Source organism: Myodes glareolus, chromosome X, assembly GCF_982192425.1.
Source record: "Myodes glareolus chromosome X, mMyoGla1.1, whole genome shotgun sequence".
Classification (NCBI taxonomy): Eukaryota; Metazoa; Chordata; class Mammalia; order Rodentia; family Cricetidae; genus Myodes; species Myodes glareolus.
The window spans coordinates 90011802-90032081 of NC_142053.1; the positions used below are offsets into that span (position 1 = coordinate 90011802).

The window sequence follows — 20280 nt, forward strand, 5'->3', positions numbered from 1 at the left end:
TAAATACAGATGCAAAATGAGGATTTCCTAGGTTCAGCTAAAAAAAAAAAAGGTGCGGACGCTCTTCAGACAGCTGGCTTCCAGAAGCTAAATTTACGCGGGTGGAGACTAACATCACCTTATCATCCCTAGAAACTTCTCCCAAGGAACAAGGGAGGGACTTTTCCCTCCAACGGTACGCCCCTGAGCCCCAGGCCTCCGCGCGAGGGCGCTCTGTGCGAGCTCCCTAGGGACCGCGAGGCTTAAGCGTGGCGAGCCCAGCACGCGGTGTCATCCTCTGGACCCAGAGTCCCAGCAAGGCGGAAGAGGATTCCGAGCTGATATTGCTTTATTAAGTTACAGAAACAGAAAAAAACCGAGTAAATAAATTAATGGAATAAAATAAAAGAGAAATCTCCACTTTCTGACTTTACAACACAGGCAAGAAGCCCAGATGCCGGGAAATTCTTCCGGCTGGCACCAAAAGGAAACGGAAATGGCTTCTCTGTCCAGCGCGCTGTGTCGCACTAATAACCCTCCTCTCAAGGAGGGGGGGGGGAGGGAGGGGAACTAACCTGGAGCTGTCCTCAGTTTTGCCTGCACAAAAAAAATCTAACAGGACTGCAAGGGATACATTCCAAAACATTGTATCGTGTTTGTGAGTAAGGGTACGGGTAGTTTCTGTGAAAATTCAAACAGAAAAGTCCAAGCAGTGAGATCAGTGCTGCATTTGCCATCTTTTTTACCAGGTCTGGGCCGTAGTCCGCCTTCCCGCCTCTCCTCCTTCGCTCCGCCCAAGGGGACCTGCGTTAAATCAGGCTGCTACCGAACAGTTTCCTTCCTCTCTGAGCAAGATGGCTGGGGGTGAGGTTGGAGTGACTCTCGGGCAGCCACATCTTTCCCGACAGGATCTTGCCACATTGGTGAGTTCTCGATTTGCGGCGGGAATGCACCCTGAGCTCGGGAGAGGGCATGGACTCTTGAAGGGCGTGGCGATGAGACACCGCCCTGGTGGCTGGAGCGCGGGGTAGCGGAGCCATCCTAAGGCTGGACCCTCTAAGTCTAAGGCGTGCCAGTTCCGCTGCCAGTACCTTGCCTAGTCCCCAAACTGGTGAACGATTGTGAGACTTGGAACTCCTAGAGTGTGTGGCTAAGCTTTGATGATAAATATAATTAAGGAGTGTGGGGCTGCACTTCACTGGGTAGAGTGCATACTTAGCAGGCACAAATCCCGGAGTTCCATCCCCAGAAGTGCATAAGCGCACACCAGTAATTCCTAGTTCTTAAGAGATTCAAATAGGAAGATCAGAAGTTAAAGATTATTCTTGGCTACATTTCGAGCTGGAGGCCAGCACGAGACACACGAGATTGCCATTAAGTCTGTAAAGGGTTGGAAACCGGACTACACTGACACTGCTGAACCCTTGAGGACTTGCTAAGGCTCCAGGATTAGATGGCCTCTTATCTCCAGACCTCTCTTAGTGAATGGTGTTGTCTTGCAACAGTGAAGGGCTGCTAGGGTCCCCAATCTTAGCCGTTTCGAGACAAAGCACTTCAGCGGGAGAAAAGTGCTGCTTATACAGGGTAGAGTTGAGTCTGGGGAGTATAAAGTCAAGGAAGATTTTCTGGTTTATATTGATTTGTGTTTTGAACTATTTCATTGCAGGACGTCACCAAGTTGACACCACTTTCACATGAAGTTATCAGCAGACAAGCTACAATTAATATTGGTAAGATAGCTCAGACACTTGACTTAAAAGTAATTTTAATGTCTTCTTTTGTGCAACTACTTGAAGAATGTGGGCGTTTCCTTGGAGGTTGGCCTGAGTAGTACAGTAACAGAAAGAAAGCTGTGGACCCCTTGTGAACAAAATGCTGCTTCTTTTTTTTTTTTTTTTGGAGATATATGTTTGAAAAGTTTACGACAGTAAACTAGTACTCGGCAGTGTGTAATCATAGGTAGCACAAGTTTGAAGTGAAAATGCATTATTGTCATACAAGGGCAGTTTATAGAAGTTTTATTTGATATATAGGCTATAATTAAGTAGAATTCTCCCCCTCCCCCTAATAGGCACCTAGAACTGTTGAGGTATATTGCTTGAGTATAAATGTGGTGTGGTCTGGTTTTTTTTTCTTTTTTTTTTTTCTTTTTTTTTAGTTTTGAGTCAGACTTGTGAGGAACCTGCCTGACTCTGTTTTAAAGGCAGGAGCCATTATGTGTTTTTAAAAATGAGTTTTTGTTCACTGTGAGAGTTTTGTAGCTCTGTTTCCTAGAACCTAACCTTCCCCAACCCATGGCCATGATTTATTTTGAGAATACCCAGACCCTCCTTGACCCCTCCTAATCTCATGGTGGGTGACCACATGGTTTTTTTAATTTTTTTTATTTTTTATTTATTTATTTGTATTTCCTTACTGCCCCATTATCTCCCTTTTGTAAAAAGTACTCCAGGATTTTTTGCTCCTTAAAAGAGGATTTGTGGCTGCTCCTTTTTTTGTTGTTGTTGTTTTGTTTTGTTTGAGACAGGTTTTCTCTGTGTAACAGTCCTAGCTGTCCTGGAACTAGCTCTTGTAGACCAGGCTGACCTCGAACTCACAGATCTACCTGCTTCTGCCTCCCAAGTGCTGAGAGGATTGGTTGCATAGGTAACAAATCCAGTTTTCTTTTTTCTTTTACATTGAAACTTTAAGATTTATAAACTTTCTTAAAGGTATGTGCCACCACTGCCTGGCAGGGCTGCTCTCTTTAACCAACTTTGGAGGCAGTTGCTGGCCAGCTCTTAGATGCACCCCAATAAGAGTCAAGCTGGCTTCAAATTCGGCTCAAGTGTGGTAGTGGTCTTATTCTCGCCATTGGGATTAACACTTGCTATGCAACCCTGGCTAGCTTGGTATTCACTGTGTAGCCCAAGCTACACAGACCTCTAACTCAAGACAATCTCCTTGCCTCAGACTTCTGAATACTGTGATTATGAGTGTGTTCTTTTTTGTTGTGCTGGAGTTTGTCATATTAACTGGGCATGTCAATGTTTCTTGATAGACAAGATTTTTTGTTTTGTTTTTTGAGACAGGGTTTCTCTGTATAGCCCTGGCTGTCTTGGAACTCTCTGTAGACCAGGCAGACCTTGAACTCAGAGATCTACCATACCCCTGGCTCTTGAAGCAAGATTTTGAGTATTTTTTTCTTCCAAGTTTTATAGCAGGGTCTTTCTACATTGTCCAGGCTAGCCTCAAACTGTCCATCCTGTTTCTTCTTCTCAAGTACATATACTAAAATTGGTCTGAGAAGAAATTTACAATAGGACAGAGCAGATAGGGAAAAATTGAATTCTCTTTAAATAGTTTTATTTCCATTGTGATTATTGTGTGTGTGTGTGTATGTGTGTGTGTGTCGTCAGGAGAACTTTCAGGAGCTGCTTCTCTCCATTCTGGTGACTCAGGCTTTTGTGACAAGTGCTTTTACCTGCTGAGTCATGTCACTAGCTCTATTACTGGTAGTTTTACCTTGATGTCTATGGTTTTTAGTTTTCTTGTTTCCTCCCCTCCCTCCCCCCAAGACAGGGTTTCTCATTGTTAGCCTAGCTGTCCTGGAACTCACTTTGTAGACCAGGCTTGCCTCAAACCCACAGAGATCCTCCTGAGTGCTGGGATTAAAGGTGTGTACCACCACTGCCTGGCCGTTTTTTTGTTTGTTTTCTACTCCATGCTATTTGACGAAATGTTTGGTGTACTTGCGTGAAGAAGGTAATTTTGTTCTGCTTTGTCAATAGGTACAATTGGCCATGTAGCTCATGGGAAGTCCACTGTGGTAAAGGCTATTTCTGGAGTTCACACCGTCAGATTCAAAAATGAACTAGAAAGAAACATTACCATCAAGCTTGGATATGCCAATGCTAAGGTGATCTATGGACCCTGAAACTAGAAACCATTTAACTTTGATTGTTGCATAGGTAACAAATCCAGTTTTCTTTTTTCTTTTACATTGAAACTTTTAGATTTATAAACTTGATGACCCAAGTTGTCCTAGACCAGAATGTTACAGGTCATGTGGCAGTAGTACACCGGATGAGTTTCCCACGGACATCCCTGGAACCAAAGGGAACTTCAAATTAGTCAGGTAACTTTTGTGTTAAAAAATACTTTATGCTCTTTAAGTCTCCGTTTTGTGCTTTTATAAACTTAGTTGCTGAATTGTTTCATTGTTTTTCCATTATTTCATGTTATTTTATGTAATGATGATAATTGAAAGAAATATTTTTTAATTAATTTTAAATACTTAGAAAAAAGTTCTACAAACTGAAAAGATGCATGAGGGAGCTGGAGAGGGTTCAGCTGTTGAATGCACTGGCTGCTCTTGCAGAGGACCCAGGTTCAATTCCCAGCATCTACTTGGTGGCTCACAGCCAGGAACTCCCACATCCTCTCCTGGCCTCTGAGGGTACCAGAAATAACACTTATCCACAGAAAATAAAAATAAATCTTCTTTAAAAATTCTTTTTTTTAAGGCAAGTATTACATAAGCAAAAAAGGAAGGGAGAGAAAATACCTTACTGGATTTCAACAGTGTCATTTGTTTGCTAGATAAGGAAGAATGAAACCAGTTTTGAAATTACTTCTTTAAAATAAATAGACTCCTTTCCAAACAATTTTTTTTTCTTTCTTTTTTGGTTTTTCGAGACAGGGTTTCTCTGTAGCTTTTTGAAACCTGTCCTGGAACTCACTTTGTAGACCAGGCTGGCCTTGAACTCATGGAGCTGTGCCTGTCTCTGCCTCCCAAGTGCTGGGATTAAAGGCTTGCACCACCACCACTGAGCTTCCAAACAATTTTCTGAATATTATTGCACATGTTGGTCCTTTACCAGAGGGTGCTGGTATCTGGTTACTGATGTCTTTGGGGATTGCAAGTTCATTAAGACCATATTAGATTGGGGCAGAGTCATATCTTCATCTCAGGGCCAAAATTTAAGGATGGAGGAGAAACCAAGAAATCTCAATAATCAGGATAAATACTTTAATGCAATCATTTTGTTTTTCTTGTTGTTGGTGGTGGTTTTTGTTGTTGTTTGCAAGACAGGGTTTCCCAGTAGTTATGGAGCCAGCCCTGGAACTTGCTCTGTAGACCAAGTTGGCCTTGAACCCACAAAGATCCTCCTACCTCTGTCTCCCTAGTGCGGGGATTAAAGGCGTGTGCCACTAACACCCGACATTTTATTTATTTAATTTGTGTTTGTGTTGTTGTTTTGCTGCATGTGTCTCTGTACGAAAATGCCAGATTCACTGTAGACAGTTGTGAGCCACCATGTGGGTGCTGGGAGCCAGGGTCCTCCAAAAGAGCAGCCAATGCTCTTAACCACTGAGCAATCTCTCAAGCAACACTTTAATGTAATTTTAAAAATTAATTTAAGAAATTGTAATGAACTGGATATCAGGATTCTGTTTTAGATAGGGTCTTGGGAGGGAGAAGCAGACAGGTCTCTAATTTGAGTCAAGCCTGGTCTACACAGAGAAACCCTGTTTTAAAAAAACAAACCAAAAACAAAAAAAAACTAAAAAAACTATCCCCACCAAGCAAAATAAGTCACACTGAAGCAAGAGAATATCAGCTATATTGTTGGCCTTTATTTAAAGTTTTGATATTGGTAACTCTTTAGAAGCCTATCCCCACACCCTGGAATGTGTCTTTCTTTCTAAGTACCTCTTCACCTTTGTGCTTAACATCTATACTAAAATAGCTTCAGTAAAACCCCAACCTAGCTTTGTAGGGGGAAAAAAAGCAAGCCCAGATATGGTGGTACAAGCCTTTAAAATTCCAGCACTGGGAAGGAGGGAGGCAAAGACAGGTGGATCTGTGAGTTCCAGGCTAGCCAGGGCTACATATTGAGACCCTATCTAAATAACAACAGAATTTTAGAATTAATTCAGAAAATTGTAATGAACAAGATTTCCCTCCCGGGTGCTGGGATTGGAGGTGTGCCCCACCGTGCACAAATGTAAGCTCTTAAACAGAGAACTCGAGCTCATTTCCAACAGTCACAACGGCCTCACACTCCAGCTCGAGGGGAGCCGGTGCTGTCTTCTGTGAGGCTGAAGCAGGGTCTGAAAAGCCTTCAAAGGCCCTGACCTGGAGCCCTAGAGTTTTAGAGAAGCGCCGCCCCTCACTTCAAGTGCACAGTTCTAGGTTTTCAGGACTAGTGCTATTTTGGACAAAATATTTTTTTCAAATTCTCATTCTCTCTGTGTTTAAAATTTAGTGTTTTTAATTATATGTATGTGTTTGGGTTTACCTGGGTACCAGAGGCATGAGCCCCAAAGTCTACGTTTTCCCACAGTGAAAACCAGTTCCCTTGAGATTTAACTTCAAGAAATCTAGTTTGCTTATAGTTTGGTTTTGTTTGTTTGTTTGTTTGAGACAGGGTTTCTCTGTGTAACTTTGGAGCCTGTCCTGGAACTCCTTCTGTAAACCAGGCTGGCCTCGAACTCACAGAGATCCACCTGCCTCTACCTCCCGAGTGCTGGGATTAAAGGCATGCACCACCACCACCCGGCCTTGCTTATAGTTTTGATTGGTTTTAAGGCTGATTGTTGTTTCTCAACTGTTAGGCATGTTTCCTTTGTTGACTGTCCTGGCCATGATATTTTGATGGCTACAATGTTGAACGGCGCAGCAGTGATGGATGCAGCTCTTCTGTTGATAGGTAAAATCATCAGAACTGATCTGGACAAACCAATAAAGAACTAATTTGGGTAGAATATGTGAGGAAGAACTAAATCCTTTGGAGGCCGTGTCCATTACCTAAGTGAGGCATGACTAGGAATGTGCCATCCAGAATGACATTTTCTTCTTCTAGATATCACAACCAAAATACTAAGCAAAAGAGTCCTTGGGTTATGGCTTCTGAGAAGTCGGACAGTATCCAAAAAGGCATATGTGTATGTTGTGTGTTGTCCCTGCATGTAGAGGTGTGATTGTTATTCACAATAATTGCCGTGATGTAGTACAACATGGCTGTTTCCAAAGTTACTTTTGCCTCCTTATGTGAGCTAATAAGAGATTTGATAAGCATGGATATGGTGCTTTTAGGCATTCGAGAGATTATAGTACAGGACACATGAACATACTGGGCAAGGTGATTGCTAGCATGGTGAGCAAATCTTGCCTATGGTATGCACTGTTGCTTGTCTTCACGGTGCTCTTGCTTGGAAGGAGTAACCTTAATCTCAGGAGGTTGAGTCTCCTAGGAGCTTGACTGCCAGAATATACCTAGGCTAAACTGAGCTAGAAGGCCTAAACAAAAGAGCTCTTGAAGCCAAATCTGTTCATTGGAAACTTCTTGCTTAGAGCCGGGAATGGGAGACTGTAGTAAGCACAGATAAAGGGTGAAAGCAAAGTTGGTAGAATATGTGCATAATATAAAGATTGCCATTTATTACTTAGAGGGGACAACTCAGTGAATGGAAGTACATTCAGAATTTCATCACCGCAAAAGTGATGCCTGTTAAGAAGTCATTGCCCAATTGCACTCCCTCCAGCTCCTCACAACCAACAATCTGCTTTCTATTTTTGAAATTGCATGGTCTAGATATTTCTAGTTAATCTTATGTATCTTTTTTATTCTCTGTCAACTAGCTGGTAATGAATCATGCCCTCAGCCTCAGACTTCTGAACACCTGGCTGCCATAGAAATCATGAAACTCAAGCATATTTTGATCTTACAGAATAAAATTGATCTGGTAAAAGAAAGTCAGGCTAAGGAACAATATGAGCAGATTCTTGCATTTGTACAAGGTAAGAAGCTATAATAACTTAAATCAGAGGATCACTTTGAAAGGTAATATAGTACATTATCTAAAACAAAGTCAATTTAGGTATCATAAATGTTCTTTTTTTTCTACCTGCTACTAGTTAGTGATTTGATACAGTGTCCTGGTAAGACTATAAATATCTATTTTTGAATTTAATGTACAAAATTAAAACTGAAGTTTGGAAATGCTATCAGATTAAGTTTTTTAAAATCCCAAGAATTTAGACTATCGCTCAATGGTAGAGGGCTTGCCTGGCATACACAGGGTACTGAGTTCACATCATTGCCTCCCAATCCTTAGTGACAGATGAATAAAAGCATTTCAAAAACAATCTTTCTTCTGGGCCTCGTGGCACATGCCTTTAATCCCAGCATCCTGGAGGCACGGGTGTGTGCAGGCTTCTGAGTTCAAGGGCAGCTTGTTGGTGTGTATAGCTGGTTCCAGGCCAGCAAGGACTGCATAGAGAGACCCTGCCTCAAAACACAAATGAATTTTTGCAGGGTTCCTTTCTCTAATACCATGGCGTGTTTCACTCTCAGAGAAGACATGATGCATATTACTGTTGACATTTAATTATTTTAGCCTTTTCATGTTGGGAACTTAATTTCAGCATAAAAAAATAATTCATTTTTATTAAAATCTAATTATTTTGGTCTATTTCTTTGACCAGTTTGTCTGACATGTGATTAATTTTTAAAAATGTGATATATGCCAGCCAGTCTTTGATCAGCAAGGAGTCTGTAATTTACTCTTGGCATTTATGGAAAGGTTAATTACATGTTAGAATTCTTTGAGCTTGTAAAGAGCTCCTTCCCTGAAGTGTTCATATTTTATTCCTTTAAACACAGCATTTGCCTCTGTTAAATATACCCAGTGATACAGTTTTAGCAGTTGTTCCTTTAGAGGACAATGAATTCATTTTGTGGAGTTAAAGAAAGAATATTGTCATATTTCTATAGACTACTTTCTGCTTGCTGACTGGCATTTGTGTGGGAATGTTTATTCCTCTGTTAGCTCTAATTACTTTGTCTAGCGGCTGTATAGACCAAGTTTTGTAAGACCCAAGGATTTTGTTCTTTCTGAAATTTGTTAATGTAGGAACAGTGGCAGAAGGAGCGCCAATTATTCCAATCTCTGCTCAGCTGAAATACAATATTGAAGTTGTCTGTGAGTACATAGTGAAGAAAATACCAGTGCCCCCAAGAGACTTTACTTCAGAGCCCCGTCTCATTGGTAAGTGACAGGAGTCACATTTAACTGAACTCTTCCACGTTAGTGCTTCTTCAAGGCTGTTTATTAATACTTTCTCTTTCTGCAGAGGTGATAAATCCATAAAACCTATTTGAAATAATGTCTTATATTGCTGGATGACAGCCTTGAGTACAAAAGAAACTCTTTGTGCTTTTATATATGATATTTTCTGTAACCAACATGGAGTAATACAGTAGTTGCTAGAGAAGTACATCATGTTGGGACGTTACAGTTCCATATAAATGATGTTGTACCATTACTGAAAAACCAGTAAGTTCAATTTCACTGGACTGTGGTTAATGCTCAAAGATGTAGGAACACTTTTAAAGTAGGTATTTGGGCCCTTCCAGGCCTTCATTTGGAGCTGTTTGTGTGATTATTGAGGAATGTTCTCTTGGATGACCTAAAAATAATAGTCTTAGAATTGCTTTTTATAATTTTTTAAAAATTATTTTATATGGTAGAAGTCATATAATACAGAAATTTTATATATAAAAATCCCAGCATGGTGGTACACTTAGAATCCCAGCTCTTGGGTGGCAGAGGCAAGTGGATCTCTGAGTTCAGGGCTACAAAGTCAGACACTCTCTCAGAAACACGAGATAGGTAAAGTGGCGTGTTGCGAGTGTCCACGTACAGTCTCCTGTGCACTTGATTGACTTTTTTGATGCTGCTACAAGGCAAGGGCTTACCACTACACTCCCGGTCCCTGTATGTGCCTTAAGTCATAATAGCTAATTTGTTGTAAACGCTGTGTAAATAGTTATGAGACATCGGGGATAATGACCCTCACCAAAAAGAAAGAAAAGACTTGTGCTCATTACATAAATACTTTTGCTCTTAATGTACTTTCAGGCTATTTCCATTTTTTTACTCTCACAAGTAAGGCTTCAGTAAGCATTAAAGCAATAATACTAGATTATTTTTTAAGAAAAGTTGAGTTTTAAAAGAATGTGTCTTCTGAATCTAAAATAAAGAGAAATGGCTTTAATTTGTGTTCATTTTTTTTCTAGTTATCAGGTCATTTGATGTCAACAAACCTGGCTGTGAAGTTGATGACCTTAAGGGAGGTGTAGCGGGTGGTAGTATTCTGAAAGGAGTCTTAAAGGTACACTGGCTTCGAATTGTTGCGCTGTGTATTTGTTTGTTATGTGTGTGGACGTACTAGTGCTACAGTACCCAGGTGGAAGCAAGACAACTTTTCAGGAGTTGACTCCTTCCATTTAGTGGCTTCTTGGGATGGAACTCAGACATGGTGGTAAGCACCTTTACCCTCTGGGCCAGTTCATCAGCCCACACTTGTCTTAAGCATGCTGGCCTCGAACTTAGAGATCCCCTTGCCTCTGCCTCCCGATTGCTGGGACTAAAGGTCTGCACCACTACACTAATGAAAAAATGTTTCTTCATCATGTTGTCAGATATTGGATACGGATTTGTTTTTGTTTTTGGAAGCTGTCTGACCTCTAAATTTATAGTTCTCTAGTGGTGGTGGAGCGTGTTTTATATGACAACAGGTTTACTTGGTAAATTGCAACAGTTAAGTTGACCTGATTTTTAAAACTTTTTAGATTTATTTATTTTATATGTATGTATGAGTATTTTGTCTCTGAATATGCATGTGTCCGTGGAGGCCAGAAGAGGCTGTTGGTCCCCTGAAACTGGAGTTAGAGAAGGCTGTGAGCTACCATGTGGCTGCTGGGAACTGAACTCTGATCCTCTTCGAGAGCACCAAGTGCTTATTAACTGTTGAGCCATCTATCTCCTATATCAGTTTTTTCCATTGGGGAAAAAAAGCTGAGTGTTGTAATACAAACCGAACATTGGGGAGGCAGAGGCAGGTGATCTCTTGAGTTTGAGGCCAGCCTGGTCTACAGTGTCATTTCCAGGACAACCAGAACTACAGAGAGACCATGTCTGAAATAAAACAAAAAGTAATTTTTTTTGTTTTGTTTTTGAGACAGGGTTTTGTAGTAACTATCAAGCCTGTCCTAGAACTAGCTGTTGTAGACCAGGCTGGCCTCAAACTCACAGAGATCCTCCTGCCTCTGCCTCCCGAGTGCTGAGATTAAAGGCATGCGTCACCACCACCCTGCAGTAAAATATTGTTTTAAGTAATAATTTTAACCTAGCATGGTGGTGCACAGCTGGGAGCCAGAAGCAGGCTGGTATCTTGGTATCTGAGTTCAAAGCCAGCGTGTTCTACATAGTGAGTTGCAGGTCAATAAAAATAATAAGTAAATAAGGGGGGTAATCATGAAATTAGAGGAAAGATTACTTCTTTAGTTTTTGTGGTCATTTTTTGTTAGAACATTAGTATGTAAATAGTAAATGTGTTCTTTAGTAATTTTCACTGCTAATTATGTGTTTACAGGTAGGCCAGGAGATAGAAGTGAGACCGGGTATTGTTTCCAAAGATAGTGAAGGAAAGCTCATGTGTAAGCCAATCTTTTCCAAAATTGTATCACTGTTTGCGGAACATAATGATCTTCAGTATGCCGCCCCAGGTGGTCTCATTGGTAAGCATTTCCCTGTCATCTCTCTCTTAATTGTGGAGATTTGTGGCATGTTTCATAAGACATATTAAGGATAGATTATAAGGTTTGTTTTGTTTTACAGATTTACTTATTTTAATGTGTATGAGTTTGTGTGTGTGTCTGTGTGTGTGTGTCTGTGTGTCTGAGCACTGTGTGTGTACTGGTACCCAAGAATGCCAAAGAGGTCGTCAGACCCCCTGCCACTGGAGTTTCAGTGGTTGTAAGCTGCCTTGTGAGTTCTGGGAAACAAATCCAGGTCTTCTGCAAGAGTAACAAGTGCTCTTAACTGCTGAGTCATCTATCTATCTGCCTCCTTCTGGTGTTTGTTTGTTTGTTTGTTTGAGATATATGGTCTCTCTACGTAGGCCTGGCTGGCGTCAGACTCACAAAGATCCGCCTTCCTCTGCCTCCTGAGTGCTGAGGTTAAAGGTATGCCACCATATCCTGTTTTAATTTTTGACATAGGGTCTTGCCATATATCTTTGGCTATATTAGGGCTCAAAGCAGCTTTCCAAGTGCTAGACTTCAAGGTGTATACCACCACACCTGACCTTATTGGTCCATCTTAGAAAATTTAAACAAAGAGTACATTTTGGAGCTGGCAGTCTGACTCAGGTAAAGGTGTTTGCTCACCCACTCATACAAGCAAATAATAAAATATTTTTAAGGTACATTTTGGTGTATAAATGCTTACTAGCAATAATAATTATTTCTGACTACTTTGTTTTGAAGTCCTAGGGTTTGGACCTAATGTCTAGAACATACTAGGTAGATTCTCTGCCACTGAGGTATAGCCTTATATACCCTCTTTTTTCTCTTTTTTAAATTATTACTATTTATTTATTTTTATGTATAGGTGTTTTACCTGTGTGCATGTGTGTGTCTGTGCACTACATGGGTGTCTGGTTCTCATAAAGTCCAGAAGAAGGCACTGGGTCCCCTGGGACTGAAGTTATATACAATTGTGAGCTGTTTGTGTGGGTGCTGGAAATCGAAAGCTGGGTCCTCTGGAAGAGTAGCCAGTGGGTGCTCTTAATCACTGAGCCATCTCTCTAGCCCCACTCTTTTTCATTTTTAGAAAGGTTCTTACAAGGTTACTCAGGCTGAGCTAGAACTGGAGGTCTTCCTGCCTCGCTAGCTCCAATAGCTGGAATTTCAGGTCTGTGTCACCGGGCCTGGCAGAAAATAAGTTTGATGGCCCAAGCATTCAAAACAGCCAACTAGTTACATATAGTTTGAGGATTTAGGTTTGTTTTACTATCTTGCTATATTTCCCAAGCTGGCCTTGAATTTCCTTATTCAAATGGTCCTCAGGTAGCTGGGACTACTACAGGTTTGCACTAGAGTGAGTGCCTGGTCTACTGTTTGGTGAAACACTTGGTTATAGTGGTTGTTTTTGTGTGTTTCGCAAGTGTAAAGTTACTCAAAAATGTTAGATTATACTTATACTGTGGTGGCGATGAAAGAAAATAACTTCTAGTAAGCACCTGTAGTCCCACATACTTGAGAGTCAGAAGCAGGAGGATTGCCATTAGCACAGAAAGTTGAGACCAACGTGGACAACATAACCAGACTCGAGATATAAGAGCTTCCTCAAGTAAGACCCTGTCTCAAAAAAAAAAAAGGAAAAAATCAAGGTGGTGGTTGGTAGATCAAATAAGAGAACCTCTACCATGCGGGAGTTGCTGAATTGATTTAAGAGTTTTCAATTTTCTTAAAACTTTTTGATTAGTTGAAAAGGGCAAGATTGAATGAGAGTCCATAATTTACCCTTGGACTAAAGAAAAAAAAATATCCACAATTAAGTTTTCCTTTCTGCCATGTTCTTAAGGTGTGGAGATGTGGCTCGGTGGTGAGGAATGCCTGCTGCTCAGGCAGAGCTCCTGGGGTTAGGAGCTGCTCGGAACCACCTGTAACTCCAGCTCCAGGAAAGTTAGTGTTCTCTTCTGGCACCACATTTACGGGCTCGAATCCACACACAGATAATATGCATATACACATAACTTAAAAGTAGCTGGGCTGTGGTGGCACACGCCTTTAATCCCAGCACTCAGGAGACAAGAGCAAGCGAGTCTCTGAACTTGAGCCTAGTCCTGGTCTACAGAGCCAGTTCCAGGACAGCCAGAGCTGTTACAGAGACAAACCACTGAATGAATGAAATAGAAATAAAGCAGGAATTTTGTTAAGCTTAATTTATGTGTGTGAATATGGAAGTATTTGTAAAGAGGTATCAATTTATGCTTGTTTAACTAAACTTTAAAGCAAATCACTCCAGAGGTGTTTCAGATAAGAAATAAGGCCAAATATTCTTGCTTTATATTAGGAGTTGGAACAAAGATCGACCCCACTTTGTGCAGAGCTGACAGGATGGTGGGACAAGTGCTTGGTGCTGTTGGAGCTTTACCTGAAATATTCACGGAACTGGAAATTTCCTATTTCCTGCTTAGACGTCTCCTGGGTGTACGAACTGAAGGAGACAAGAAAGCAGCAAAGGTAAGTGCTTTGTATGACTTGTCTTTCAGAAAGAGACCAACAACAATGCTGAACTCAGTTTTGAGTTTTGGTCTTTTATAGCTAATGTGTAATTAATTTATAAGTAAATTGACTTCCTGAAAAAAAAATCAAAAACCGCTCTCGTGCAATCAATTTTTTTTAAATCCTTACTGAAACAAAAATTTGGTTTGGGTTTGGTTGTCTTGTTTTTGTTTTTTCAAGGCAAGGTTTCTCTGAAGTCCTAGCTGTACTGAAACGTGTTCTGTAGACCAGGCTGGCCTCAAACTCACAGAGATCCACCTGCCTCTGCCTTCTGAGTGCTGGGATCAAAGGTGTGTGCCACTAATGCCCAGCTTCTGTTGGTTTTGGTTTTGGTTTTGAGGCAGGGTCTCTCAACATTGCCCCTGCTGTCCTGGGACTTGCTTTGTAAAGCAGGCTGACCTCCCAGAGCTGGGTCTGTGCCATCACACTCTTCGGAGACCATTTCCTCATTTGTTTTTCCCTTTCTTTACTTCCCTAGGTCCAAAAGCTGTCTAAGAATGAAGTGCTTATGGTCAATATAGGATCCCTGTCAACAGGAGGAAGAGTTAGTGCTGTCAAGGCTGATTTGGGCAAGATTGTTTTGACTAATCCTGTGTGCACAGAAGTAGGAGAAAAAATTGCTCTTAGCCGAAGAGTTGAGAAACATTGGCGGTAAGTTTGTGTTTGCCTTTGCCTAAACAGCTTAAGTTCTTAGTGAGAGATACACATACACACACACACACACACACACACACACACACACACTTCTTGAACACAACAGTAAGTGTGGCTTTAGCTCTCACTTTTTTGTTTGAATGGTTTTAGGAGCTGTATTATAGCCTTGATTTGTATTCCTTTATATTAGTACAAATACTTCAATTGACTTCCCTTTGTTTTAGGTGTAACCTATACAAAAAAAGTACTGAGTTATAATATTCCCTCCATTTAGTGTGTGTGAGAGACAGTCAGAGTCAGAACAACGTGTGGAGTTGGAATGGGTTCCGGGGATTGAATTCAGGTTGTCTGACTTTGTGTAGCAAGCACCCTTTTTAAATGATTTTTTTAATGTGTGTATGTATAGAAGTACACACATGCCACAGTATACATATGGAGGTCAGAGAACAACTTCTTGTTCCACTATGGGTTCTGGGGATCAAACTCAGGTAGTCAGGCTTGGTGATGAGTACGTTTATCTGTTGAGCCATCTTTTATCAGCCCTGGACTTTACTTTTTTAAAATTAGTTTCTTTAAGAGTTTCACACATGCCAACCAGTGGTGGCGCACGCCTTTAGTCCCAGCACTTAGGAGGGAGAGGCAGGCAGATTTATGTGAGTTCCAGGACAGCCAGGGTAACCAACCCTGTCTTGAAACAAAGAATTTGACACATTGGATTGTGAGCATATTCACCCACCTCCCCCTAACCCTTTCTAGGGCTGCTCCTCATAAACTTTGTTTTTAGAACTAGGACTCACTGTGTAGCCCTGCCTAGTCTCAAATCCACAGAAATCTGCTTGCTTCTGCCTTTTGAATGCTGGGGGGAAAGGCGTGTGTCACTACACCTGGCTCCTGTAAATTTTTTATTTGTAGTTAATTTTATACTTTACAGTAACATTGCAAGAATTGTCTAGAAAGCAAAGAAGTGAGCACACATGTAAACACACATTTATGTATGTATTAATTTTATATGTATGTGTGGGTATGTACACGAGTCCATTGCATATGGGAGAAAGAGTTGTTGTGGCGCATGGACCTAGAGTTGTAGGTGCTTGTGAGCCACCCAATGAGGGTGCTAGGAACCTGAATCCTCTGAAATTCATTTTTGGGTTTTCAAGATAGGGTTCCTCTGTGTAGCCCGGGCTATTCTGGAACTCACTCTGTAGATCAGGCCGGCCTTTAACTCAGAGATCCACCTGGCTCTGCTCCCCGAGTGCTGGGGTTAAAAGTGTGCACCAACCCTGGAATTCTTTGGGTTTTTGAGATGGGGTTTCTCTGTAGCCCTGGCTGTCCTGGAACTCGCGCTGTAGACCGGGCTGGTCTAGAACTCAACAGAGATCCACCTGTGTTTGTCTCCTGGGTGCCTGGGTTAAAGACGTGCACCACCACTGCCTGGCTTCCCTGAATTCTTATGGGTAGTCATGTCTTCTCGGGAAATCATGGCCAGAGGTGCATGACTGACTGCTCTCTCTGGAAGTTGACTTTTGCTGTGGTGAGGGTGTCTAGTAAGTTTTTTTACTTTTAATTTCCGTGGCAATTAATAAGAAATCTAGGAGGCTAGATGCGGTGGCACAGAATGTAATCCCTATACTTAGAAGGTGAATACACATGATTAGGAATCCAAAGTCATCTTCAGCTCCATAGTGAGTTTGAGGGCCACCTGCGCTAGCTCAAAGTTAGCATGTGCATGCAAGTACGTACACATATACACACAGCCAAGAAAAGAAAGAAATGTGTGAGGAGACCCTGTATATGCAAATAGCTTGATGTTCATCAGATTCTACCCCCTCCAGTATTTATCATTCACCGACAGTTTTTGCCTGACTTGAACTTCACTATATTGATTGTAACATAGTGACTCCACCCTCCTGTGACCTCCCCCAGCCAATCCCATCAGTCCACATTTGTTTGGTATTTTTCTTCCTCATCATTTGATTACCCATTTCATAATGCAGATTCAGTAGGGTCTGTTTTATTCATTAGGCTATGATCTGTTGCTGTCTTTTATTTTGATGTACAAATTGTCTATGGTTCATCAGTGGGGAGGGTTCCTTAGAAATGCAGGTCTGTGTGCGTGCTGGGAAACACAGTTATGTTTGATTTCTCAGTCTGTGTTCTTGCCCATTCCTTGCTGCATTTTTGTCAATATCACTTTCATTTTCATTTAAAAATGGAGTCCTGATCTGAATTGTAACTACAATTTAGCAAAAGTTAATCTTTTTGGTATCTCTACTACCACCACTACCCCCTCCTATGTAGCCCTGGCTTCTCTGGAACTTACTATACAGACCAAGCTAGCCTGGAGCTCAAAGTGATCCATCTGCCTCTGCCTCCTGAGTGCTGAGATTAAAGGCATGCGTCACCAGAGCTATCAAAGGCCCTGTGGTGGAGAGCAGTCTGCTTACAGACTGTGTTCCTGTGGTTCTCTTTATTTTTCCAGCTAATGTTATTTAAAACCCATTGATCGGGCTGGAGAGATGGCTCAGAGGTTAAGAGCATTGCCTGCTCTTCCAAAGGTCCTGAGTTCAATTCCCAGCAACCACATGGTGGCTCACAACCATCTGTAATGGGGTCTGGTGCCCTCTTCTGGCCTGCAGGCATACACACAGACAGAATATTGTATACATAATAAATAAACAAATAAATAAATAAATATTTAAAAAAAAAAAACCCATTGATCTACTGAGGCAGTCGGTGAAAAGAAAGCATTTTCCAAAGACAAGTATAGAGAAGTGGGTTTGATTTGTTTTCAAATTTGAGCTGGATGTAGTGGCACAGGCCTTTAATCCCCAACATTGGAAACAGGCAGGTGGACCTCTGAGTTCAAAGGCAGCCTAATTTACAAAGCAACTTTGTACATCCAGAGCTACATAGTGAAACTCCTTTTCAAAACAACCAAACACATATAGAGACCAACAGACACGCTCATGCACGTTCACACACAAACACAAAATGTATTAGAGATGTAATCTGAGTTTCCTTAAGGGCCCTTAGATGGATCTGTACCATCTGAACAGGTAGGTGGATTCTTTTCTTCTTTTGACTAGAACAGTAAAACAAATATTCTTTCTGGGGAGTAATTTTTGTTGTTTTAAATTTTATTTTATGTGTTTGCCTGAATGTATGTGCACCACGTGTGCCTGGTGCCCAAGGAAGTTGAGATTTGTGATTGTGAGCCACCATATGGGTGCTAGGAGCTGAATCCAGGCCCTCTGCAAGAGCAGTGAGTGCTCTTAACCATTCATTGCGCCATCTCTCCAGCTCTTAGGTTTTGTTTCTCTTTGAGACAGGGTCTCACTTTTAGACCAGGCTGTCCTTGAGCACAGATCTGCCTTCCTCTGCTGGCATTGTGCCACCACAACCGGCAATTTTTGTTTAAGATGGGAGAGCCTCTCACCTGGGTTAACCTTGAACTTACTATGTAGCTATGAGCTAATATTTATTTTCCTGTCTCCCAAATGCTCGAATTTATTACCACACCCAACTTACTAGTATATTTATGACAGCAGGTTTTGTAGAGAAAATAGTATGGGCTTTCTTTATAAGAAGCAGCTTTGGGAACACATCTGAGTTTGGAAGGTAGGCAAGTAAAGGAACCTGTCAGATGATTGTGGTGATGCCAGTGTGGTAGTACACAACTCATAATTTCTTCTATTCTTATTTTGCAGTTTAATTGGTTGGGGTCAGATAAGAAGAGGAGTGACCATTAAGCCGACTGTAGATGATGACTGAGGAGTCCAATTTAAACGATGCCTTGGGATGGAGTTCGAATTTCTTTTAATAGCCTAGGGTATATTTTCAAAGCAATACTAGCGAATTACTTTCGTAGCTCATTACCTTGGTAGTAGCTGTAAGACTATTCTCATATTTTGGTGATGAAAATAGGGCCCACAAGAAAATGTGAAAAGTGGTATACTATATACTACATTGGATTAAATCTACATTTTAGCAGAAGTTAAGCATTCCAAAATCATGCCTAATTTATCAATCAGTGAAATTTGGAGTGAAACTTCACTACAACCAACCAGCCTTTGCTATAGCACACCTATCATGAACCTATCAGAGTGAAAATGTTCTCATTTTCCCTGATTTCTCTGTGAGGGGCCCCATAGTGAGGGACAGTTGTCCTCCTATTTGCTATTCTGTTATCTGAAATTCGAAGGGAAAAGAAGACCAATGAGCTCAAATGAGCAAGGCTCTTAGAAATTGAGTGCTCACTCCCTTGCCACAGGCGGACCTTTCCTCTTCTCTTTTTCCTGGATGGGACCATAGGACTCCAGCATCAGAAGTTCTCGCCCTCTTCCAGTGCCCTGAGACTGTGTCTTTCTTATGCCTAAAATCTCAGTCTTCCCTCACTTGCAAATAGTATTATAACAATGGATGATTAATGGTAGTTGACAAAGTTCTGTCCAGGTTGTGTTTTCTGGGATCTTTGTTTTAGTAAGCTAGGGATGGAGCAGTCTCCTGCATGATGAACAAGCACTCTACTGCCCCTCGCTGTGGTACTTTTCCTTAGTTGGTAGGATTATGGTATAAATTGTGCTATGAGTAATCTTTGAGCCTTGGAAGAGAGAAAAAGTGTTCAAAAGCAGAGTGTATTGGTTCTAAGTCTATCCCCCATGTGCCTGCAATTTTCCTGTGCTGTACTTTTAAATTAATCATGTTTTTGCTTACTTAGATATTCTGTGAGAGCAGTGATTTCCAGCTCTAGCTGACATGAGAATTGCTGGAGAAGGTCTTTGGGGTTTTTTGTTTTGTTTTGTTTTTATTTTTTTTAAAGGCCAGGCTATTGTGGTGCAAGCCTCTAATCCCAACATAATGAAGGCAGAGGCAGGAGGACCAGGGCAGCCAGGACAACACAGAAACCCTGTCTCAAAAAACTGGGGGTTAAAAAAAAAACTCCTCAACATTGAGAAAGTTTAGGGAGTTAAGAAATATACATACTAAATGATGTTACTGGCTTTTGATAGTTTGATCTTCTTTTGGTTTGCATAAAAATGGGATTTCATGCCACAATTAATTACTGTGCTGTGATCTTTTGGATACTGAAGCTGCCTTATAGAGGTTTAGAACTGTGGCTGTGAGCCTTTAAGAGTTTTGAGGAAACTATTGACATTATGTATTTGATTGACTCTGAAGGGTTGTATTGTAGCATGAAGAACACATTTAAATAAAACAAGATTCTGAATCAAGCATTTTTATATCTATGTGCCCCGTGTTTTGTAGATACTTTTTACTAGAAATTCTGGTATGAGACTGAAAATACTGAATGGCTTATGTAATCTCGTCAAAACTGAAAGAAGAATCTCTTGTCATTAATTTCAAGCATTTGTGTGAATATCAATTTTGTAAAGCACTGTGCTCCGTATAGTGGTCATATAGGTTTTAAAACAATGTACCTTGTTGTCTTAAAAGTCACTTCAGATCAATGCAATGATTCTCAGCAAAACATGTACCTGATTTAAAGTTAGTCTAAGAAGAATAA

At 41.0% G+C, this 20280-nt stretch overlaps 1 protein-coding gene across 1 annotated transcript; it reads left to right on the top strand.

The window, feature by feature from the left end:
- Nucleotides 1-747: 747 nt before the first annotated feature.
- Eif2s3 (eukaryotic translation initiation factor 2 subunit gamma) lies at nucleotides 748-19987 on the top strand. Its single transcript, XM_048449801.3, has 12 exons — nucleotides 748-902; nucleotides 1646-1709; nucleotides 3750-3877; nucleotides 3975-4096; nucleotides 6580-6674; nucleotides 7607-7765; nucleotides 8881-9015; nucleotides 10047-10141; nucleotides 11405-11549; nucleotides 13891-14060; nucleotides 14581-14753; nucleotides 18464-19987. The coding sequence occupies exons 1-12, from the start codon at nucleotides 834-836 to the stop codon at nucleotides 18525-18527; spliced, it is 1419 nt and encodes a 472-aa protein (XP_048305758.1). The 5' UTR covers nucleotides 748-833; the 3' UTR covers nucleotides 18528-19987.
- The last annotated feature ends 293 nt before the right edge of the window (nucleotides 19988-20280 follow it).

Coding starts and splice junctions, on each gene's coding strand:
- Eif2s3 (XM_048449801.3), top strand. CDS start 834: ATGGCTGGGGGTGAGGTTGGAGTGACTCTCGGGCAGCCACATCTTTCC. Junction 7,766..8,880: donor GATTCTTGCATTTGTACAAG/GTAAGAAGCTAT, acceptor TTGTTAATGTAG/GAACAGTGGCAGAAGGAGCG. Junction 9,016..10,046: donor TTCAGAGCCCCGTCTCATTG/GTAAGTGACAGG, acceptor TTTTTTTTCTAG/TTATCAGGTCATTTGATGTC.